General features: G+C 62.6%; 1 protein-coding gene across 1 annotated transcript; it reads left to right on the forward strand.

Moving 5' to 3' along the window:
- The first annotated feature begins 2,354 nt into the window (after positions 1–2,354).
- Positions 2,355–22,756, forward strand: MYBPC3 (myosin binding protein C3). Its single transcript, XM_058306259.1, has 34 exons — positions 2,355–2,455; positions 3,611–3,877; positions 4,618–4,719; positions 4,802–4,909; positions 5,001–5,149; positions 6,029–6,146; positions 6,612–6,660; positions 6,818–6,847; positions 7,021–7,074; positions 7,579–7,599; positions 8,002–8,165; positions 10,278–10,410; positions 10,661–10,663; positions 10,768–10,892; positions 11,083–11,188; positions 11,277–11,443; positions 11,731–11,896; positions 12,778–12,884; positions 12,980–13,009; positions 13,815–13,954; positions 14,186–14,266; positions 14,592–14,751; positions 15,501–15,605; positions 15,692–15,880; positions 18,438–18,572; positions 18,689–18,856; positions 19,559–19,647; positions 19,793–19,988; positions 20,183–20,322; positions 20,494–20,653; positions 20,742–20,878; positions 21,872–22,058; positions 22,276–22,313; positions 22,446–22,756. The coding sequence occupies exons 1-33, from the start codon at positions 2,431–2,433 to the stop codon at positions 22,284–22,286; spliced, it is 3,822 nt and encodes a 1,273-aa protein (XP_058162242.1). The 5' UTR covers positions 2,355–2,430; the 3' UTR covers positions 22,287–22,313; positions 22,446–22,756.
- The last annotated feature ends 551 nt before the right edge of the window (positions 22,757–23,307 follow it).

Genomic DNA, 23,307 nt, shown 5'->3' on the forward strand with positions numbered 1-23,307 from the left:
GGCTGTGCAGGGTCCTCCGTCAAAGAAGGCTCAGGGCGGTGATGCGGCTCAGGAGTGGTTAAAGACGAAGAAAAGAGTGGCTGTCAGTGTTTAAAGGGGTGGTAAGTTTTGGCCCGCCTGGAAAGCGCTGGTGTAGAGGAGTCCTCCCCCTCAGTGCGGGGGTATTGTTTCCCGATATTGGGTCTTGCTTGGAGTGAGTCACACACAAGATTTGCTTCTTTGTAGAAACCCCTGTGCCTGATGTGACAGGATGGGGTGGGGTTTCAGTCACAGGGGGCAAAGGTCACAGAAGAACCTTGGGGAGTGGGCGTGAAGCAGCTGGCGGCTCAAAACAGCCGGCATCAGTCCTTGTGGCTTTGGCAAGAGCCAGCTCTGCTTCTGTCTTCCCTTTGGAGTGTATCAGAGGCACCCCACAGCCGCCTGCAGGCTCCCCGGCCCTTTCCTTTGGGTGGCCCTAGCCTGCCACCAGGACTCCCGCCCGCCGGCCCTGGACGAGGCTGGCCCAGGATTCCACAGCACAAGGTCAGTCCAAGGCCTGTGAGCTGCGACAACCTGGGCCCAAGAGTGACAGCAAACCATTCAGCGTTTTCTACTGGCCAGGCCCTTAACCCGCGTGACAATCTAAGGTGCTGCAAGGGTAGGGGAGTGGTGGAGCCAGGGTCCAGGGGCAGCCCGGCCTCAGGCTTGGGTGCTAATCACTGCCTGCCCCGCCCTGCCCAGCGCTGCCCTGTCCCACCCCACCCCTCCTGGCCCTGCACTGCCCCCCACTGCCCCACCCAACCCACACTGTCCTCCCTGACCCCACACTGCCCCATCTGGCCCCACACTGTCCTCCCTGACCCCACACTGCCCCACCTGGCCCCACACTGTCCTCCCTGACCCCACACTGCCCCACCTGGCCCCACACTGTCCTACCTGACCCCACACTGCCCCACCCGACCCCCCACTGCCCCACCCGACCCCACACTGTCCTACCTGACCCCCCACTGCCCCACCCGATCCCCCACTGCCCCACCCAACCCACACTGTCCTCCCTGACCCCACACTGCCCACCCGACCCCACAGTGTCCTACCCGACCCCCCACTGCCCCACCCGACCCCACACTGTCCTACCTGACCCCCCACTGCCCCACCCGATCCCCCACTGCCCCACCCAACCCACACTGTCCTCCCTGACCCCACACTGCCCCCCCGACCCCCCCTGCCCCACCCGACCCCACAGTGTCCTACCCGACCCCACACTGCCCCACCCGACCCCACAGTGTCCCACCTGACCCCACACTGCCCCACCCGACCCCCCACTGCCCCACCCGACCCCACACTGTCCTACCTGACCCCCCACTGCCCCACCCGATCCCCCACTGCCCCACCCAACCCACACTGTCCTCCCTGACCCCACACTGCCCACCCGACCCCACAGTGTCCTACCCGACCCCACACTGCCCCACCCGACCCCACAGTGTCCCACCTGACCCCACACTGCCCCACCCGACCCACCCTGTCCTACCTGACCCCACACTGCCCCACCCGACCCCACAGTGTCCTACCCGACCCCACACTGCCCCACCCGACCCCACACTGTCCTACCCGACCCCACACTGCCCCACCCTACCCCACACTGTCCCACCCGACCCCACACTGCCCCACCCGACCCCACACTGTCCTACCCGACCCCACACTGCCCCATTCGACCCCACAGTGTCCTACCCGACCCCACACTGCCCCACCCAACCCCACACTGCCCCACCCGACCCCACACTGTCCTACCTGACCCCACACTGCCCCACTTAACCCCACACTGCCCCACCTGACCCACACTATCCTACCTGACCCCACACTGTCCTACCTGACCCCACACTGTGCTACTTGACCCCACACTGTCCCACCTGACCCCACACTGCCCCACTTGACCCCACACTGCCCCACCCGACCCACACTATCCTACCTGACCCCACACTGTCCTACCTGACCCCGCACTGTGCTACTTGACCCCTCTACCCCACCCGATCCCACACTGCCGCACCTTCCCCACACTGGCCCACACTTACTCCAAAGTCCCCAGCAGCAGATGCATCTGATCCATGGGCCTCAGGGTTATGGCCCTGAGCTTCCCGTGTACAATCTGCCTGTCAGACAGACATGCAGACAGGGCTTAGGGTACCCCCGAGGTCGCTGAGGGTTGGGGTACAGAAGCTGTCATTAGTGCTGGCGGAGGGGAAAAGGACAGGAGCAGTGTGCCTCCCCCTCCCCTGCCCCCCAGACCTGGGCTCCCTGGAATTTGTCTATATTTAGTGGGTGGCCGGCAGGAGGCAGATAAGGAGCGCCTGGAGAGGGAGGGGCCCTTATATAGTGCTGGCGTCCCCGCTCAGTCCCACTGTCCCTCTGTGAGCTGCCCGTGTCTGCTCAGCACCTGGTGTGGACTCCCCCAAGATGCCAGAGCCCGGGAAGAAGCCAGGTAGCTCCCTGCCGGGGGTCGGGCCTCGGTGGGATTCAGGGAGGGCCTGGGGGGCTTCTCCCCTTGGGGAGCAGGGCTAGGAACTAGTTCCTGAGGGGTTGGATGGCAAGGCCTCTGCGCCCCGGGGTGGGGAAGGGGCCTCCTGGGTCCTTTCTTGATTCCCAGTTTCTCCTTTCCTGCTTCTGATGAGAATCAGGGTGAATCCAGGGCTGGCGGGGGAAGCAGAGAGGGGAGGGAGGCAGGCAGGAAGTCTCCAGGGTCACCGCCCCATCCCAGGACCAGGGCGACCCTTTCCCTGCCCACCCCCTTCTCCTCCTCCTGGAGCCTGGCCTCTGGGGACAGGCTGCTGGGGGCAGGGCCCGGCAGCTCCCTGCCTTCTCTGGGTCTCAGTTTCCCCATCTGAACAAGGAGGATCAGGCCCCTGAGTTTCCTCCAAGCGGTGAGATTCTCTGCTTGGTGAGCCTGCAGCCCCGTGCCCCGCCCCCACTGTGCCCTCCCCCACTGTGGCCCCCCACTGTGGCCCCCACCTGGAAGGCCACACGGCCCCTCTGCTCTGGGACAGGATGGTCGATGGAGAGGCCCCAGCACCCAGCCCCAGGGCAGAGAAAGTCCCAGCCTGGCCGGCTCTTTTCAAGGTCACCCAGGGCAGGACGCCTGTTCCTGCCCCCACTCCTCTCCCAGGCCGGCTTTATCTCAGTTGCTGATTCTCAGTCTGAGGCCCTTGGAGGATAAATTTAGCCTTATCCCAAGTAGGCAGAGTACCTGCCCCCTGCCATGGGACCTGGACTGGGGGTGGCGGTGCAGAGGGAGGCCAGGCCTCATCACCCATGTTCCCAGGCAGGGAGAGTGGGGTATCCAAGGGGTAGTCTTGTGTGGAGGTTAGAACCATAGCCCTCGCTCTCCCTCCTACTGGCTGTGTGATCTTGGGCAAGTCACTTAACTTCTCTGAGCCTTGGTGTCCTCATCTGAGAAATGGACAAGACGACTGCACCTACCTCCTAGAGCTGTGGGAGCATTAAATGGGGTGACACATGCCAAGTGCTCATCAGCATGCTTGACAAGGGGGGCTGCAGGGGCAGGGGCCGGGGACCTACCCCTCCGGCCAAGGTGTGCAGGTGGGTCAGGGGTCCCTGCAGCCGCAGTCTGGCCCCTCAGTCTCAGCCTTCAGCAAGAAGCCACGGTCAGCAGAGGTGACGGCGGGGAGCTGTGCCGTGTTTGAGGCCGAGACAGAGAGGGCAGGCATGAAGGTGCGCTGGCAGCGGGGAGGTGGCGACCTCAGCGCTGGTGACAAGTACAGCCTGGCCGCGGAGGGCACGCGGCACACCCTGGCCGTGCGGGACGTGGGCCTGGCCGACCAGGGGTCGTATGCGGTCATCGCCGGCTCCTCCAAGGTCAAGTTTGACCTCAAGGTCCTAGAGGCAGGTAAGGCCCTGGTCAGCCTGCCCTGCGGCTGGAGCGCCCAGGCAGGGCCAGCCCGGTCCCCTGCCCGTCTGCGCAGGGAGGAGGCGCGTGCCTCCGCTGTGCTGAGCGCTCCCCCTCCTTTGCCCTTCCCTGCAGCAACCTCTCTGAGAGCCCCCAGCGCCTCCCTGGGCCTGTCCCACCCTTGAGGTGGGGCAAAAACAGAGAGGAGCAAGGCCCAACCGCGCCACCCCACGGGGAGACGACCCCCCGCGTGGCCATTGGTGGGGTGGGCGGTGTGTGCTGATGGGGGAGCCCCAGCCCTGCTGGGGGCAGGGCCGGGTGGACTGCGGCGGGAGCCAGGGGGAGGCGAGAAGAGATGGACCCCAGAGCTGCTCGGGGCAGATCCTGGAAGACGTGGGAATAGGCCGTGGGTGAGGGCGAGGAGAGGGCCAGGGGCGGGCTGGCTCCCTGGCCCACGGGAGGGGGAGGGGGGACCCCAGGAAGGAGAGGACTCGCGTGCTGGACATCATCGGGGAGCTGCAGGAGAGACGGGAGGAGCGGGGAGGGGTGCTTCAGCCTGCAGAGGGGGTGAGTAAAGGGGAGGGAGGGCGGCGTGCAGGGCAGTTAGGACAGGACAGGGGTGGGTGAGGGCGCTGTATTTGCTGCCATATCCAGTGAGCCTGCAAAGGCTGCGGAGGAACCGGGGAGGGGACGGTCTCCGGGTAGGAGATGCTCCACTGCCCCCGCCTGGTCCCCTCCAGAGAAGGCAGAGCCTGGACCCGCCCCTGCCGAGGCCCCGGGAGCCCCTCGGGGAGCCCTGGCCCCCGCCGCTGAGCTGGAAGGAAGTTCTCCAAGTCCTGAAGGTGAGAGTGGCCGGCGGGGAGGGACAGGGCTGGCGCGTCAGGGGGCCGTTCCAGGGCAAGTCTCAGCAGCCTCTGCTCACAGGGTCCAGCTCGGCCGCCCCTGACGCCCCTGCCCCTGGATGCCCTGGCGCCCCCGATGACCCCATTGGCCTCTTTGTGACGCGGCCTCAGGATGGCGAAGTGACCACAGGTGCGTGTGGGGCGTCTGTGCCCTGGGGCGGCGTGGGGAGGGAGGCAGCTGGCATCCCCCAAGCCTGGCCTCTGTCCTCCCGCCCCTGCAGGCGGCAGCATCTCCTTCTCGGCCCGCGTGGCCGGGGCCAGCCTCCTGAAGCCGCCGGTGGTCAAGTGGTTCAAGGGCAAGTGGGTGGACCTGAGCAGCAAGGCGGGCCAACACCTGCAGCTGCACGACAGCTACGACCGAGCCAGCAAGGTGGGGCCAGGACCCGGGAGCCTGGGGGCAGGGGTAGAGGAGGGGTGGGAGCGCCCCTGGGAGGCTCGGGGGCACCCCGAGACTGGAGGCACACAGGAGGGATAAGGACGGGGCGTGGAGAGCCCGGGAGGCATGTGGGGGTTGGGTTGGGGGGGCCAGGGGCACACAGGGAGGCCTGGGGAGGCCAGGGGGAGCCAGGAGACTTGGTGAGACGCGAGGGAGAGTTATGGGGAAGGGGAGGAGACTGTGGGACACGGCGGGTGGGGGGAGGCATTGAGGTCATGGTGGTCGTAAGGGGGCGCAATGAGGCCCGAGGGGCTCAGACAGGCTTGGGGGACACCAGCCAGGGAGGGTTAAAGCCGCTGGGTGGGGGGGTAGCAGAGCTCAAGGGGTCCTCGAGGATCCACCAGAACAATTCTTCATTGTACAGACAAGGAGCCCAAGCTGGAGAGGTCAGGTCACTGGTCCACAGTCACTCGGGTTAGGCCTAGAACCTGTGCCTCTGGCTCCCAGCCTCGGCTCCTCCCTCCCATCCACGCTGTCTAGGGGCAGGCGAGGGGCCTCTGGCAGGGCAGGGCCGGCAGGCTTAGCTGTGCAGTCTGTGCACTGCACAAAAGTGCCTCATCATGAGTGAATGCCGCGGGCCTTGTAGACATCACAGGTGTGTATTTTGTCACAGCCACGCTTCAGCCCATGGCAGTCATGTGTCCTGAGAAGAGGCTCCTTTTCCTAATTTATACAATAGCTCCATAGGGATTAACAGAGCCCTGTGGGTGAGAGCGTTGGGGAGGTGGGAGCAGAGGATGCCCTGCCTTTGCCACCCCCAGGCTCCTTTTAAGGACGGGGTCTCTCGTCACCCCTGACGCCCCTTCCCCACAGGTCTACCTGTTTGAGCTGCACATCACCGATGCCCAGCCTTCCTCCGCCGGCGGCTACCGCTGCGAGGTGTCCACCAAGGACAAGTTTGACAGCTGCAACTTCAACCTCGTCGTGCACGGTGAGGGCGGGCCCAGCCCACCCTGGGCTGAGATCCCGGGGGTCCTGGCCCTCTCCCGGCCTCCGTTACTCAACACCCAAGCGCAGGCCTAGCCCTGGTCAGCCAACAGGGCTGCCCAGGCTGGTCAGGGGCGAGAACGGAGCCTGGAGGCTTCCAGGGTGGGGGGTGGCGTCCAAGTCTCGTCTCGGCTGGGACTCTGCCATCTGGGTATCCCCGGCTCCTGGCACAGGGCCTGGCACCGCCTGGATGGTGGGTGAGCAGGTTAGGTGGGAGACCACCCCCCTGCATGGGAACTGGGGAAGTTCCCACGACCTTGACCCCAGCATGGGCCGGGGATGTGGGCTCCACGGAGCAGACGCTGCTCTCACTGGGTCATGGAAGGGCGTCTCTGCAGACACTCGGGGGTCCCAGGGCAGGGCCTCTGGGATGGCCCCCTCTGAAGTCCCTTCCCTTCTTTGAACTCAGAGGCCATCGGCCCCGGAGATTTGGACCTCCGGTCAGCTTTCCGTCGCACGTGAGTGGTCGTCTCCCCAGGGTTTGGGGGAGGCTAGTGCTGGACCCACAGGGTCGGGGCTGGGAGGGGTTATGGGGGGGGGGAGGACTGAAGCCGATGGGGGGGCGGTGAGCAAGCTCTCCTGGGCAGGAGAAGACACTGAGTCCAACCCCCACAGGAGCATGGCTGGAGGTGGTCGGTGGACCAGGTACCCCCTCCCCAATCCCCACCCGCCCCTACACAGCCCCTGGGAGCCCCACTCCTGCCAGTGCCCGGCCCTCTCCGTCCCCCTCCAAGCTCCGCCTCTGCTCCCAAGCCCCTTGCAGTGCCCCCACTGTGGCCTCACTGCCGGCCGGGGGCGGGGTGGGGACCTCTCCGCAGCGATAGCCACGATGATGCCGGGACCCTGGACTTCAGCTCCCTGCTCAAGAAGAGGTGAGTCCCCGGTGGCGGCTCCGGGCCAGGCGGCGAGGCCTGGGTTCAGAGCCAGCGCAGGAAGCGCCCACCAGCCCCGCCGCGCTGACTCCTGGTCACTCTGTCTGTCTTCTCTCTCCCTCTCCCCTGACCCTTCTCTTCTTGCCGCTGCTGCTGCCACCCAGAGAGTAAGAGAGGGCGTCTGGGTGCTTTGGGACAGCGGGGTGCTGGCGGGGTGCACAGCTGCCCTTTCCGGATCCTGTTCCCAGCCCTGCCAGGGCTAGGTGGGTGTTGGGTTGGGAACCGTCGGCCCTGGGTGAGGGCCACTGTCAAAGGTCCCCAGCTCTCTGAGCCTCCGGTTCTCCTGAGACCCGCCTGCAGGGCTCAGGAGGGTGAGGGACACCCGGTGCCCGGGACACTGAGGCCCTGGAAAGGTAGAGGGTGCACGTGCTGGGGAGAGGGAGGGGAGCCTCGGGCTGGGGACTGTCCTCTAACACGCCACTGCCCTTTCTGTCCCACCTGGAGCAGCAGTCTCCGGACCCCGCGGTGAGTGCCCAACGAAGCCCAGCCCCCCGGCCCCCTACTCCAGCTAGGAACCCCTTCCCGGCCCCCGCCCCTCATATGGGCCCTAACCCTCCTCGGCCCTCAGACCTGGCCCAGGACCCTGCCAAGCTCCAGATGCCCACCGGAGGGGCGAGGGGCAGGGGGGCAGGGGGGCAGGGGGAGGGGCAGGGGCAGGGACAGGGACAGGGGCAGAGGGGCAGGGGCAGGAGCAGGGACAGGGGCAGAGGCAGAGGGGCGGGGGCAGAGGGGCAGGGGCAGAGGGGCAGGGGCAGGGGCAGCTCCTTGGTCCTGGGCTGGGAAGCCCCACCCGGGGAGGGGGGCTACAGTCACTCCCCAGGCTTGAACGTGGCCCCTGAGGCCTCTCGCACGGGCTGCGGGACACAGGGACGTGAAGCTGGAGGCCCCGGCCGAGGAGGACGTGTGGGAGATCCTGCGGCAGGCGCCCCCGTCCGAGTACGAGCGCATCGCCTTCCAGCACGGAGTCACCGACCTGCGCGGCATGCTCAAGAGGCTCAAGGGCATCAAGCGTGACGAGAAGAAGAGCACAGGTGAGCCAAACCACCACGGAAAAAGAGTGGGCACAAGTTAGCCCCCCATAAAAAACAAACACGGAAGAGGAGAGGGTGCGAGTTAGCTTCACACACACCATGAAAGAGGAAAGGGCACAAGTTAACTTCACTGTCCCCCGTCTCCGAAAAAGGAGAGGGCACAGGTTAGCTGCCCTGCTCCATGGAGAAGGAGACGGCACAGGTTAACCACCTACCTACACGGTGGGGAATGAAAAGGCACAGGTTACCCACCCCCCATGGAAAATGGTAGGACACAGGTTAGCCCCCCACACCATGGAAAATAATAGGGCACAGGTTAGCCCCCTAGGCCATGGAAAAGGATAGCACAGGTTAGACTCCCTGCCCCACAGACAAACCATGGAAAAGGAGAGAGCGCAGGTCAGTCCCCGCCCCCCGCCATCACATACCCGGAAACAGGACAGATCAGCCTAGCCTAGAGACACGCAAGAAAGGAGGAGCCCAGGTTAATGCTTCCTTGTGTAGGAAAAACCAGTAGAGCCCAGGTTCGCTCCTTTCCACACAGACAGAAAAAGAGGACAAAGGTCAACCCAGAGACCCACAAGGAATAGCACAGAGCACAGGTTAACCCTCCTCAGCGAGTAACAATCAGGTTAGCTCTTCTCCCCCCACCCCCCTGGGAAACGAGGAGAGCCTGGTTAATCTTCATCACAGGCAAACCAAACCAAACAAACAGGTTAGCTCCCCTACCCCCAAAGCCGGTAGGTCACAGGAGGGGGGCTCAGGCCAGCCCTTCCCATCAAGGGGTCGACGAGGGCGCCCCCTAGGGAGCGAGCAGGGGAAGGCAGGGGCCTCGCCTGGCCCCAGCGGGCGCTCAGGTAGTAACCGCTGACGAATGGTGGGTCCGCTCAGAGGCCCGGAGGCGAGCCAGGCAGGGCGCGCTCCCCAAACACCCACACGTGGGAAGGGAGAAGAGGCGTCTCCTCCCTGCCGACCTCCCAGGGACCGGAGCCCAGAGACTCAACCTTGCCTCGCTGCCCCTCGCCAGCTGCTGGGTGGTCTCTGTCGGGCCCCAGGGGCCCCATCTGCCCCCGGGTCCCCGCTTTCAAGCAGAAATCCACTTGATGCCGTAGGTGTTAGCCCCGCCACCACCGGGCCTCTGGTGCAGGGAAGCCCCGGAGCTTTGGGCCCAAAGGGGGCCTGGCAAAAGCCCTCGGCGACTGAAAAAAAGCAGATGGTGGCTGGGGCGGGGGTAGGGCAGGGGTGGGGGAGGCGGACGGGTGCCCTCAAGGCGGGGACATCTGGTAGCAGGATAGTAAAAATAAAAATAGCCCAGTACTAAGGGTTTTACAGACTTGTCACTTCATCCTTGCCATTACACTATAGCACAGGGACTGTTTTTATCTCCATCTTACAAACGAGGAAACTGAGGCACAGAGAGAGGCTCCTTAAGGAGCTAGCCCAAGGTCACAGAGCAGCAAGCAGCCGATCCAGGAGGAGGAGCCGGGCAGGAAAGCTGGCCCCAGGCCGGCCAGAGCGTTTGAGGACTCGGGGACCTGCTCTGCTTTGTGGTTGGAGCCCCCCGCCCCCGGCAGCCCCCGGGCCCAGCAGCAGCAGAGCTGGCTGTACGAGCTCTGGGGCCGCTCACTCCGAGGAGCACACAGCGGCAGCGGAGGCACTGCCGTGTGGCCAAAACCCAGCTCTGCCCCGTGGCAGCGGGCGGGCTCCCCGGCCGGCCGCCCTCGCTGCAGCACGGGCATCACAGCGCTGCCCACTGTGGGGGCCCGGGTGGGAGCACACAAGTCGGGGTGGCTGTGAAAACAGCTGAGAGGAAGAGAAGGTACATTTGACCCAGCCCCCTCCGCCCTTGGGGAACCCCCTATCCTATCCCTGCCACCAACGGAGCTCAGCGGGTGCAGAGGACCCCAAGGAAGACAGAGAGAGAGAAGGAGGCAGTCTGACACCCCGAAAGGAGATAAGGAAACAGTCACCACAGTGACGTGGGGAGAGAAACCAGGTGGAGCAGGAGGCCCAGAGGCCGCGGGTGCCTTCTGTGCTGGGGGGGCCGGGGCCAGGCCGGGGAGCAGGGTGCAGGCGGCTCCGCAGCTGGGGCAGCTGAGGGGTGGCGCTCAGCCTTCCAGAAGAAGCTGGAGCCGGCCTACCAGGTGAGCAAGGGCCACAAGATCCGGCTGGCCGTGGAGCTCACCGACCCCGACGCCGACGTCAAATGGCTCAAGAACGGACAGGAGATCCAGATGAGCGGGAGGTGGGGGCCGAGGGCGGGGCATCCTTGTGGTGGGGGGTAAAGGGGCGCCTTGCTCTCCTGCCTCCCTCTCCGCATGTGGGTGTCTGCCTGCCTCTTGGTGTCGCCCCCCACCCGTGCCGATTTCTCCGTGTATGGGTATCTAATTTTCTTTCTGCCTGTCTCTCTGCCCCTGCCCTCTTCTCTTGATCTCTGCCTCTTGGATTTGCTTTCTCCCATCCGGAATGCTCCAATGGCCCCTCCTGTTCCACAGCAAGTAAGTCCACGTCCTGCAGGGCTTGGGCTGGGGGTGCGGGGATCGCGAGGGGGCAGCCCCGGCTCAGGAGCCACGTCCCCGACTCTCCACGCCCCGTGGCCCAGGTACATCTTCGAGTCCGTGGGCACCAAGCGCACACTGACCATCAGCCAGTGCTCCCTGGTGGACGACGCGGCCTACCAGTGCGTGGTGGGCGGCGAGAAGTGCAGCACGGAGCTCTTCGTCAAAGGTGGGCCTGGGGGACGTTGACGTGGGAAGAGCGGGGGTGGGGTATATGGGAACCTCTTATGTTTTTTAAGGTAACGTTTTGTGTGGATCTATTTATCAATAATAGTAAAAAAAGGTGGGCCTGGGGCTCTGGGCTGGGGCCGGGGAGCCGGGCGGCGAGGAGCCGCGGCCCATCGCGCCCTGCCCCGCAGAGCCCCCGGTGCTGATCACGCGTGTCCTGGAGGACCAGCTGGTGATGGTGGGGCAGCGGGTGGAGTTCGAGTGCGAGGTGTCCGAGGAGGGGGCCCAGGTTAAATGGTGAGTGCCGGGGGCGCAGGCGCGGTGGGGGTCCGCGGGCGTCTGCGCAGAGAGGCCGCCAAGCCCTGCTGCCCCCCGTCGCGGCCAGGCTGAAGGACGGGGTGGAGCTGACCCGGGAGGAGACCTTCAAGTACCGGTTCAAGAAGGACGGGCGGAGGCATCACCTGATCATCAACGAGGCGACGCTCGAGGACGCGGGCCATTACGCGCTGCGCACCAGCGGGGGCCAGGCGCTGGCCGAGCTCATCGTGCAAGGTGGGGCAGGGGCGGGCGGGGACCCCCGGGCTCAGGGCTGCACTCAGCCCCCGCCCGGCCCAGCTACTTAGAGGGCTCAAGGCCAGCGTGACCTCGGACAGGTCACGTCACCACCCTGAGCCTCCCCCTTCTCACCTGTCAATGGGGATAGGAGGGGACGGCCTGGAGGCCGGGGGCGGGTCAGGGGGGCCTGGGGCAGCGTTTGCACCACCGCGGGCACGCCCAGGAGTGGGCACGCCTGTCCTGCGTGGGTTCACACCCACGCCCCTCATGCGCTCGCCTCCCAGAGAAGAAGCTGGAGGTGTACCAGAGCATCGCGGACCTGACGGTGGGCGCCAAGGACCAGGCCGTGTTCAAGTGCGAGGTGTCGGATGAGAATGTCAGGGGCGTGTGGCTGAAGAACGGGAAGGAGCTGGTGCCCGACAGCCGCATAAAGGTGTCCCACATCGGGCGGTGAGTGCGGCCGGCCGCGGCCGGGTGAGACGGCGGCGGGAGGAGGGGACAGGCAGAGGGGCAGACGTAGCCAGAGGAACTGGGCAGGGGGGAGAGAAAGAGAGACAGAAGCAGATGGAGACGGAGAGGGACAGACAAACAGACAGAGAGACTGAGATGAGAACAACAAAGAAGTCCAGAGACAGAGATGGACAGAGACAGAGACTGAGACAGAGAAAGATAAGAAAGAAAAAAGAGAATGAGATAGAGACAGACAGATAGAAACAGAGATTGAGAGAGACAGAAAGAGCCACAGACAGACGGGGAGGGAGAGATTGAGATAAGAGGGGAAAAAAAGAAATCGAGAGAGAGACAGAGATGGATAGAGACAAAGACACGGATAGAGAGACAGAAAGAAACGGAGAGACAGAGAGAAACACAGAGAAGGAAAGAGTCCATCCAAGACAGGGAGGGGTGCAGGGAGATGGAGACGACAGGCAGGCCCCCCGCCGCCCCCGCTGTGCCCGCAGGGCTCCCGCGGCGCAGGAGGTGGCCCTGGCGAGCGGCCCTCGTCCTCCCGCTCTTACTCACGCCCCGAGCATCTGGGCAGCCCATGCTGGGCCTGTGATCACCGGGATTAGCGAGCCGCCGCCCCTGCCCAGTCCCCAAGCACCCAGCTAAGGGGACGTTTGGGCAAAGAACTCCCCCCTACGCGGCCGGGTGCCTGAAAACATGTGAGGGGGCTGGAAATGCCAAGAATTCGAGAAAAGGGGCATTTCAAAAGACCAGACCACCCACGAGCTAGGAGCAGGCGAGGGGCGTCTGGGGCGCTGGCTGGGGTCTCGGGGGAGGCCAGGGGTGCGTGGGCCCCGCGGGGCCCCTGAGCCACCGCTGCCCTGCAGAGTCCACAAACTGACCATTGACGACGTCACGCCCGCGGACGAGGCCGACTACAGCTTTGTGCCCGAGGGCTTCGCCAGCAACCTGTCGGCCAAGCTCCACTTCCTGGGTGAGCCGCCGCGGGGCGGGGCGCGGGGGAGAGAGGGCTGGGGCGGCCCGGCCCCTCGCTGGCCCCGCTGCCACGTGCTCTTCCTTCTCTTGCAGAGGTCAAGATTGACTTCGTGCCCAGGCAGGGTGAGTCTGGGGCCCCTGGGTGCTGCCTCGGCTCTGCCCGCTTTCCCGACTCCCTCCACCAAGCTCTCCCCACCACCCCCAAGCAGGGGAAAGAGCAGGGTGACGGGACCCCGAGGCCCATGACCAGAGGCCAATGAGGTCCCTGAGCCTCAGTTTCCCCAGCCCTAATAGCTCCTCCTCCACGGGAGGAAGATGAGATGGCATGACTCATGTGAGCTGTCAAATGGTATCACGGATGTGAGACTTTATGGCTGAATCCTTCCTTCTTTTGGAAGTTTCCCCTCCTGCTTTTGGATTAAACTTTAATCAGATATAGTAGAATCCTAGCTTTAGGAGAAAAGGCCTAGACCTCTAGGTCAGCGCCTAGAGGTTCAGTGACACTCCATTTAAAGAGTCCCAAGTGAAACAAGTTTGGGAAACACTGAACACTTGCTGTCCCTCTTGACGATTTAGGAGGTGCATCAGCACGCTAAAGGTTCTGAGAAGTCCTGCAGTCAAGAAACGTGCAGAACGTATTTGCCCCAGGGTATCCTAATGGCCACAGAACGCTGGGGTGATGGAAATGTTCTAGATCTTGACTGGGGTGGACGGTCCTTACACAGGTGTATACATTTATCAAAATACATTAAACTGGATGCTCCAATCTGTGTGTTATTGCGGTAACTTATACTTCAATTCAGCTGATAAAGAAACAAAACAAATAAAACCCGGGTTTTCTTCCGGTGCCCCGCCGCACGCCCCGTCCCCCCTCTTTCATGGCCTCGGGCGCCCTCCCCTTCCTCTGACCCATGCCTTCCCTTGCCAGAGCCTCCCAAGATCCACCTGGACTGCCCGGGCCGCACGGCGGACACCATCGTGGTCGTGGCTGGGAACAAGCTCCGCCTGGACGTGCCTATCTCTGGGGACCCTGCTCCCACCGTGATCTGGCAGAAGGCCATCACGCAGGTGCTGTGGCTCCTTCCTTGGTTTTCCCACCTGTAAAATGGGCGCGAGGGACGGAGGAGCACCATGGGGCCCTGGTGGGGAGCTCACTGCCTCAGCTGGCCGGGAGGCGGGGCAGGGCCGCCGGGCAGGGGCTGGTGGCGAAGGAGAGGCCCGGGGGCCGCCGCCGCGCAGGGGCTCCCTCGGGCTGAGCCAGCGCCTCTGCCCCCTCCTCCCCTCCTGCTCCGTTCTCAGGGGAATAAAGTCCCAGCTGAGCCAGCCCCCGACGCCCCAGGGGACACAGGCGACAGTGACGAGTGGGTGTTTGACAAGAAGGTGAGTGAGCCGGAATGGGGACGCGGCTCGCATGTCCTCTGTTTTCTTCCCGCCCAAGCACTGCCCACCCTAAAGGGGGGTCCCACCCCCGAAAGGTGCCTCAGCAGGGTGTGGATTCGCACCCACCAGGGCCCCGTGTGTTCTCGCTCCAGGCGGGGTCTCCGTGGGGTCCTCACACCCCAGCCCGGCACACTGGGATGTCCCCCTGGTGTGTTCCCACCCTCGACCTGGCCAGGACGCCCTGGTGCCGGGCCCCTCCCTGGCTCCCTGCCTCCTGTGGGGTCTGGCCTGGCATCCTCCCCTGGCTCCCCTCTTCGTCCCCCAGTTGCTGTGTGCAACTGAGGGCCGGGTCCGAGTGGAGACCACCAAGGACCGCAGCGTCTTCACTGTCGAGGGAGCAGAGAAGGAAGATGAGGGGGTCTACACGGTCACGGTGAAGAACCCTGTGGGCGAGGACCAGGTCAACCTCACAGTCAAGGTCATCGGTGAGGCCCCTGCCGGGGAAGGAGGACGGCAACCCCAGGGGAGGGCCCATCCGTTCGTTCACTTAATCATGCAACAAACATCATGGGGCACCCTCGCCGAGCCAGGCAGTGGCACTGGATGGGCCGATTTTCCTGCCCTCAAGGGGACCCCGTGCTGGGGGAGATGGAGCAGAAACACCTAAGAGGTGTCCTGTGCTGCTGCTGCCCACATGGGGTGTCCCAAGTGTGGTGGGAGCACCGAGGATGGAGCAGTTCCCTGTGCCTGGTGGGGCGCAGCCTTTAGAGGCCAAGAAGATGGCGGGAAAGGCATCTCAGGCAGAGGGAACAGTGGGTGCAAAGGCGAGAAGGGGGCTGGGTGAGGCAGGAGGGTGGTGGCGACAGGGGCTGGGGGATGGATGTTCAGGTTCCTAGGACTGCCGTGGCAAAGGGCCACAAGCTGGGTGGCTTAAAACAGCAGGGCTTGATTCTCACGTTGGGAGGCCAGACGTTCAGAGGCAAGGTGTCAGCAGGGCTGTGCTCCACTCTCGCTTAGCTATGTCCATCTGACCAGGGGTTAGGACCTGACCAGGCCTTTTTCGGGGGACACAATTCAAAGCGCAACAAGGGGTGAACGTGGGCAGAGGGGAACCACAGGCTTTGAGGGTAGGCTGGTGACACGATCAAAGCTGCGTTCTAGAAAGAGGGGCCTGCCGCGGGCAGCCGGTCGCTGTCGGGGGCCGGGCGGGGCTGATGTGCACCCACCTCTCCAGACGTGCCAGACGCTCCTGCCGCGCCGCTGATCAGCAACGTGGGCGAGGACTCGTGCACGGTGCAGTGGGAGCCGCCCGCCTACGACGGGGGGCAGCCCATCCTGGGTGAGCGCCAGCCACGGGGCAGGGCCGGCGGCGGGGAGCGTGGGGGGGCCGGGGCCCAGCCCTGAGCGCTTGGCTCCCCCGGTCAGGATACATCCTGGAGCGCAAGAAGAAGAAGAGCTACCGGTGGATGCGGCTCAACTTCGACCTGCTGCGGGAGCTGAGCCACGAGGCGCGGCGCATGATCGAGGGCGTGGTCTACGAGATGCGGGTCTACGCCGTCAACGCCATCGGCATGTCCAGGCCCAGCCCTGCCTCCCAGCCCTTCATGCCCATCGGTGAGCCTGCCGCCCGGCACCACATCCGCAGCCCCGGGGCCCCCAAAACGGCAGCGGCTCCGTGGGAGGCCCCACTCTAGGCCTGTCTGTCTCTCCTTTAATTCTCTGCTGCCACCCTCTGCCAGAGGCATACATCCTCTTTTGACAGATGAGGAAACTGAGGCTCAGAGAAGCCAAACGACTTGTTCAAGGTCACCCAGAGCTGAGACTCACCCCATCTTATCCCCGCTTGAACCCCTTCACCTCTGGAGCCTGGCTTTCCACATCTGCCAAAGGGGGCTGCTGACAGGCTCTCCCCAGAGAGTTTAGCTAGGCTGAGACAAGAAAGCAGGCAGAGCATCTGCATACAGCAGGTGCTCAGTAAGTGCTAACTGCCCCCTGTTCCCCCTCACTCAACCCAAGGATTGCCATGTACGGGACCGGATGCGGGCAGTGGTGCCTGCGGGGTGGGCCCGGGGCTCTGAGGAAGGGGCCTGGCTTGGAGAAACCGCCCCTCGGCTCCCTGGCAGGGCCGGCCAGAGTCGTCCTCTCTCCTTGAGACCTCTGTTTCCTCCTCTGTGTGATGGGCAGGAGGGTAGACCAGATGCTGAGGGCGTGGCCAGGCGCTCAAGGACACCTGTCCCCACCAGAAGGGGCGGCTGTCTGGCTGTCCCAGGCAGTTTAGTTGCGGTGCCTGTGGAGAGAAGGGTCCACCCTCTCTGCAGACTGCCTCCTGGTTTGCTCAGGCTTAGCTTACTTATAGCACCAGGAAATTCCATGTTTCAGGTGAGTTTTCGGTGTTTTTTTCTTAAATCATATTTACAGCGTTTCTCCCACTATCTGACAGACGAGTCTCCTTCTAAGCATGCTTGTGTTCTCTTGGGTGTCTTTTCCAGGTTAGATCCCTCATTTGTAATTGATGCTGCTTTGTTTTATTTTTTAAGGCTTAGTTTTTTTTAGCAGTTTTAGGTATACAGAAAAATGGTACAGAAAGTACAGAGAGGGCTCATATACTCCCTGCCCCTGTTCCTCCTATTATTAGCATCTTGCAATAGTGGGATACATTTGTTACAACTGATGAATCGGTACTGATGCTTTAGTATTCACTGAAGTCCGTAGTTTACATTAGGGTTCAGGCTTTGCCTTGTTTAGTTCTGTGGGTTTTAAGAAACGCGTAGTGTCACGTATCCAGCATTATTCAAAATAGTTTCACTGCCCTGAAAAGGCTGCGTGATCCACCATTTATCACTCCCTTACGCCCACCCTCCCGTAGTCCCCGATCTTTTTACTGTCTCTATAGTTTTGCCTTTTCCAGAATCATATGGTATGTAGCCTTTTCAGACAGGCTTCTTTCACTCAGAAACAGGCATTTAAAGTTCCTCTGCGTCTTTTTGTGGCATGATAGTGTTACTGGATTTTATTTAGGTTCTTGGCTACGCTGCAGAAATGAATTTCAAGAGCACGCCAGGTGAGTTAGGCCAGTAATTTATTCAGGTAGGGAGGGATGAGAAATGGGAGAAAATAACAGATCAGGATTCCCAGGTAGAGAGGAAGGGGGTGAAAAGTGATAAAGAGGCCTACTTTACAAGCTACAATTCCCCATTATAGATTATAAATGCCAAGGATTAGTTGCGTGGCCACGTGGCAGAGGAAAAATGGTGAGAACAGCGGGCAGAGTGCAGGAATGGGTTCAGCGTCAAGAGAGCAGAGCGTTTGAGCGAGCTCAGGCCCCTGAGCGTGGCTTTTTGAACTGTTAATTATTGCTAATGGCAGGGGAGGGGTTCCAGCTGTCTGCTGTTTTGATTGATTACCCCACCCATCAATTCCTCATGAAGGCCCAATGATAAAGTCCTTGGGGAGTATCTGGGGCTTTTCCTGGCTTCTGGAAGAAGTCTTTGTTCTGCATTGCAGAATCCTGGGGGTGGGGTCTTCCAGCAGCCTTCTTGGGGGTTGCTGATGTCCACATGGACTCTGCCAGGTTCGAGATCCATCTACTGATTCCCTGTTTTACTAGCCTGCCTCAGTAGCTCATTTCTCTTTATTGCTGAGTAGCTCTCCATTGCAGGGTGGTACCACAGTTTAGCCATTTCTCCTACTGACGGCCATCTTAGTTGCTTCCAGTTTTGGGCAATTACGAACAAAGCTGCTATAAGCTCTCACGTGCAAGTTTTTTGTGTAGATCTGCCTCTCTTCTCCCTGGCTAAATACGTAGGAGTGCGATGGCTGGGTTGGCTAGGAGGCCCAGGTTTAGCTTTGTAGCTTCTGGCATTCCCACCAGCAATGAATGAGAGTCCCTGTGGCTGCACATCCTCTCCAGGATTTGGTGCTGTCAGCTTTTGGGGACTTTAGCCATTCTAATAGCTGTGTGTTTGATCGCTTTGAAGCCATTCTAGAGACTAGAGACATGCCCTTTAATGGACCCAAAATAGTCCTTAAACTGCTCGAAGGCCCCAGGGGCGGTGGTGGTGGGGAATCCCTCCACGTGACCCGCGGGCAGTGGAGGCATCCGCGTCGTGGGCGCTTCAGCTCCCCTGGCTGGCACAGGGTCCGTCAGACCCCCTCTGACTCCCCTGCCCAGGCCCCCCCAGCGAACCCACCCACCTGGCTGTGGAGGACGTCTCCGACACCACCGTCTCCCTCAAGTGGCGGTCCCCGGAGCGCGTGGGAGCCGGGGGCCTGGACGGCTACAGCGTGGAGTACTGCTGGGAGGGCTGTGAGTGCCCCTGCCCAGCCCCGGGCACCCCCCACCTCCCGCCACCCCCGCTGGGCCGCGACCATCGGGGTGGGGTGTCCATGCTGGCCCTGCCCCCACCCCGCTCCCACCCCCAGGCTCGGAGTGGGTGGCTGCCCTGCCGGGGCTGACAGAGCGCACGTCACTGCTGGTGAAGGACCTGCCCACGGGGGCTCGGCTGCTCTTTCGGGTACGGGCGCACAACGTGGCCGGGCCTGGGGCCCCCGCCGCCACCAAGGAGCCTGTGACGGTGCAAGAGATACTGCGTGAGTGCCTTGCCCCTAGGCACAGTCACAGGCCTGTCACCGAGGCCCGGGGCCCTCGGCGGGGCAGCCCACCAGAGGTAGGGGCCGAAAGTGGGCAGAGACCGCAGGGGCGCCTTCCTCCCTGCCCTGGGCTCAGGGCAAATATCGGCAGAAAGGGCTGTCTCGTATTTTCCATGCCGGCCTCCCAGTTCTGCAGCAGGGAAGGTCTAGGTCATTACACCATTGCCACAGGTCTCTGTCCCCAGGAGCAGAGGCCACTCGGGGTCAGATTGCCTAGGTGAGACCAACTGCCCATTCCCCTATTCCTTGTCCCGACAAAGGATTGATCACCTAAGGATTGGTTCTCATGTTGGAAAGAGGCAATCCAGGGAGGAAACGGCCCGGGGCTTGGGCTCCGCAAGCCTCAGTTTGCATCCTAGGACTTCCTAGCTGTGTGACTTCAGACAGGTTGCTTACCCTCTCTGATACCTGCCTCTTGCAGCGGCATGGTGAGGCTCAGAGGGAAGCCAGAGCTCTGTAAGCCACCTGGGGCTGGTCGGTGCAAGTCTGAATTAGGGGACATTCGAGGGGGCAGGGTGCAGCAGGCAGCTTTTTCCTCAGCTGCTGCCTTCTGGGCTCTGACTCAAGAGAGAATGGAGACTGGGGAGCTTCTGGGGGGGGGGCCACGGTGGGCCCCTGCTGAGCCCCCATTCTGGATCCCAGAGCGGCCACGGCTCCAGCTGCCCAGGCACCTGCGCCAGACCATCCAGAGGAAGGTGGGGGAGCCCGTGAACCTGCTCATTCCTTTCCAGGTACAGCCGGCCTCCCCACTGTCCCCGGGGGGAGAGGCTCCCAGGTGTGGCCCTGCCCCGGGGGATGCAGGTCCCCGGCTGACGCTGAGGTGTGCGGGGGGCGGTGGCCGGGCTCAGAGCGGGGCTGTGTCCCCCCCCTGCCCAGGGCAAGCCCCGGCCTCAGGTAACCTGGACCAAAGAGGGGCAGCCCCTGGAAGGCGAGGGGGTGAGCATCCGCAACAGCCCCACGGACACCATCCTGTTCATCCGGGCCGCCCGCCGCGCCCACTCGGGCACCTACGAGGTGGCGGTGCGCATCGAGAACATGGAGGACCGGGCCGCGCTGGTCCTGCAGATCGTTGGTGCGTGGCCCCGGGGCCTCGGATCCCGCCGGTTCCTAGTCCCAGCCCCGAGCTTCCCGGCCCCCAGCCCCGCCCCTCCTCTGGGTGCGCTCGGCGCCGCCGTGGCAGGGCCGAGGGGTCCCCGGCGCCCGCGCCCCCGCTCTCCCTCGGGCGTGCCAGGAGGCGGGGGCCCTGACGGCCTCGCCTGCCCGCAGACAAGCCCAGCCCTCCCCAGGACATCCGGGTTGTGGAAGCTTGGGGTTTCAACGTGGCGCTGGAGTGGAAGCCGCCCCAGGATGACGGCAACACGGAGATCTGGGGCTACACGGTACAGAAAGCCGACAAGAGGACCATGGTGAGCCTGGGGTCCTGGACCCCTGCGCGGCCTCCCCAGGGCCGGGCCGCCCCTCCCCTGGCCCCAGAGTGGACCCACCTCTGACCCTCCCTCTGCTGCTCCGGTCCCCCTCAGCCTGGGGGTGGAGAGACCAGGGGTCCCCAAGAGAGCCCCCCTCCTCCCCACCCCCAGGAGTGGTTCACGGTCTTGGAGCACTACCGCCGCACGCACTGCGTGGTGTCGGAGCTCATCATCGGCAATGGCTACTACTTCCGGGTCTTCAGCCAAAACATGGTGGGTCCCAGCGACACAGCTGCCAGCACCAAGGAGCCCGTCTTTATCCCCAGACCAGGTGCTGCACCCGCACTCCCACCCCCGGGGGCGGGGGGCACCGGGCCAGGGAGCGTAGCCACCTTGGTACACGGCCCTCTCGCCAACAGGCGTCACATACGAGCCCCCCAGCTACGAGGCCCTGGACTTCTCTGAGGCCCCAAGCTTCACCCGCCCCCTGGTGAACCGCTCGGTCATCGCGGGCTACAACGCTGTCCTCTGCTGCGCTGTCCGGGGCAGCCCCAAGGTAGAGCACTTCAGACCCCGGGCCATGCAGACCCAGGCGTCGGACCCAGGGGGCAGGGTTCATGAGCTGCTGCTGCTTTTAATTAAGTCATTTCTTTTTATCCATGGGGACTTAGGGTTTTTTTCAGTGGATTGTAATTTCTTGCTACCATTTTTATTTGTGTGCACAAATTGTCCAGATTTGGTCAGCAAGCCCCACTTTGAACAGGTTCCTATGCCCTTCTTTTTTTTTTTTTTAGTTAGGCCAGTAATTTATTCAGATAGGAAGGGAGAGAAATGGGAGAAAGTAACAGACCAGGGGTCGCAGGAAGAAAGGAAGAGACGGAAAAGTGATAAAGCAGGCTGATGTACAGGCTACAATTTCCCATTATAGATTATAAATCCCCAGGTTTACTTGCAGGGCCACATGGCAGAGGAAAAACAGGTGAGAGCAGCACGCAGAGAGCAGGAACAGGGGTCCAGAGGCGAGAGAGGGCAGGAGAGAGAGCGCGGGTCCTGTGCCTGCCTTTTTGAACTGTTAACTATCCCTCTCTTTGCAAACGGCAGGGGAGGAGTTCCAGCTGCTTACTGTTTTGATTGGTTATCTCTCCCATCAATCTCCCAGAAGACCCAACGATAAAGTCCTTGGGGAATATCCCGGGCTTCTCCTGGTTTCTGGAGGAAGTCTTCTTCTGAGTGGCAGAATCTTGGGGAGGGCCTTCCAGCAGCCATCCTGGGGCATTGGTGTCCACATGGACCTATGTCCCTTTGATACATCTCTGGGTGGGGCAGCTCATAGGCTTTAGCCTCCAGCACTTACAATGCCCCCTCCTCCGTCTCTTGCTTTCCCTGCACCTCCCGGTGCCAGTGGCTCCCTGCTCACGCACAGCCTTGGGGCACGGTTTGGGGCTCTGGTGGGAGCTCTGGAGTCAAAGCACGAGCGCCAGTCTTCCTGCGCTCCTGCCAGGTCCCTTCTCAGCCTGAGATGGTTTCCCTCCCATCACCCGATTTATAGCCCAAGATTTCCTGGTTCAAGAATGGCCTGGACCTGGGAGAAGACGCCCGCTTCCGCATGTTCAGCAAGCAGGGTGTGTTGACCCTGGAGATCAGAAAGCCCTGCCCCTTTGATGGCGGCCTCTACACCTGCAGGGCCACCAACACTCAGGGCGAGGCGCAGTGCGAGTGCCGCCTGGAGGTGCGAGGTGAGGACGCCCCCGGGCACCCGCTGGAACCCTGGTCCTTAGTTCTGCTGTCCTGGCCCGAGCAGCTGCCCTGGCTGAAAGAGCGCTGACCCTCTTATGGCATCTGGGTGCAGGCTTCGGGCTCCACTGCTGCAGCCACCCTCTACTCCCCCACTCTCACCCCTCCTTGTGGGAGGCTGGGGGGACACCGGTGGCGTGAACTTCCTCTCTCCTGCAGTGCCCCAGTGACCAGGCTGGCTCCCCTGAGATGGCAAGGTATGTCCTCCAGACCACCCTGACTCCGAGGACCCCTGGCCCTTGGTCTAGGGGCAGCCCTGGAAGTGGGGGTGCAGGTGCCTCTTGGAGAGGTTTCAGTCCACTTCACTCACTGGGAAATCTGTGTCACAGGTGCAAATGAGTGTCAGCCCCATGTGCCAGGAGCCTGGAGGGAGGCTGGAAAACCACCTTCCTGCTGTAGGATGTGTGTGCACAGCGTGTGTCTTGGTGCGGGGGTGGGGTGGGGTCAGCAGGGCACCGTTGTCACAGCAAGCAGGCACTGGGTGGGATCGGGACAGATGAACTCTCAGAGCTCCTGCTGCAGGCTCTCACGTCTTTGGGGCAAAAAGGGGTGGGCTCAGGAAATGCTGGTGGGGGACAGGGCCCCTCTGGCTGTTATGTCTTCTCTGTACACGTCCAAGGGCAATAAAAGGTCAGCATGGTGTGGCCCCAGCCTCTGTCACTCATGCTGCTTGTTCTCAACAAAACTAAGCATAGGGAAATTTACTTGTCTTCACAGCAAACAGAGGGCAGGGATTCTCTTTCCCAGATGAGTTAAGCAAGGCCCAGAGTGGAATCCAGGTTTTTTTGTTTGTTTTGTTTTGTTTTGAGGTACCAGGGCTGGGGTTTGAACCTGGGACTTCGTATGTGAGAAGCTGGTGCTCAGTGAGCCACATTGGCTCCCCTGGAATGGAATCCTAAATCCACAGAATGTCAACACTAGAAGGAAGCTGTAGGTGACCCCCGTTGCGTACACTCTCCAAGTGAGAACACAGAGGAGATATGGAGGAATGTGTGTCAGCCACAGAGCCAGGAACCCAAGGCTCTCCCCTGGTGCCCCGTGCTTGGCTTATGCCACGTGGTCACAGCGGCCTGGGTCTGTGTGCTGAAGGCCTGGAGCGGAGCTGCTCTGGGCTGCCGTGGGTCCCAGTGAGCAAGGAGCCTGCAGCCGCCCACACCCATATCCCACATGGGAGCGAGCGGCCCTGCCCAG

This window comes from Dasypus novemcinctus, chromosome 10 (genome assembly GCF_030445035.2).
Source record: "Dasypus novemcinctus isolate mDasNov1 chromosome 10, mDasNov1.1.hap2, whole genome shotgun sequence".
In the NCBI taxonomy this organism is placed as follows: domain Eukaryota; kingdom Metazoa; phylum Chordata; class Mammalia; order Cingulata; family Dasypodidae; genus Dasypus; species Dasypus novemcinctus.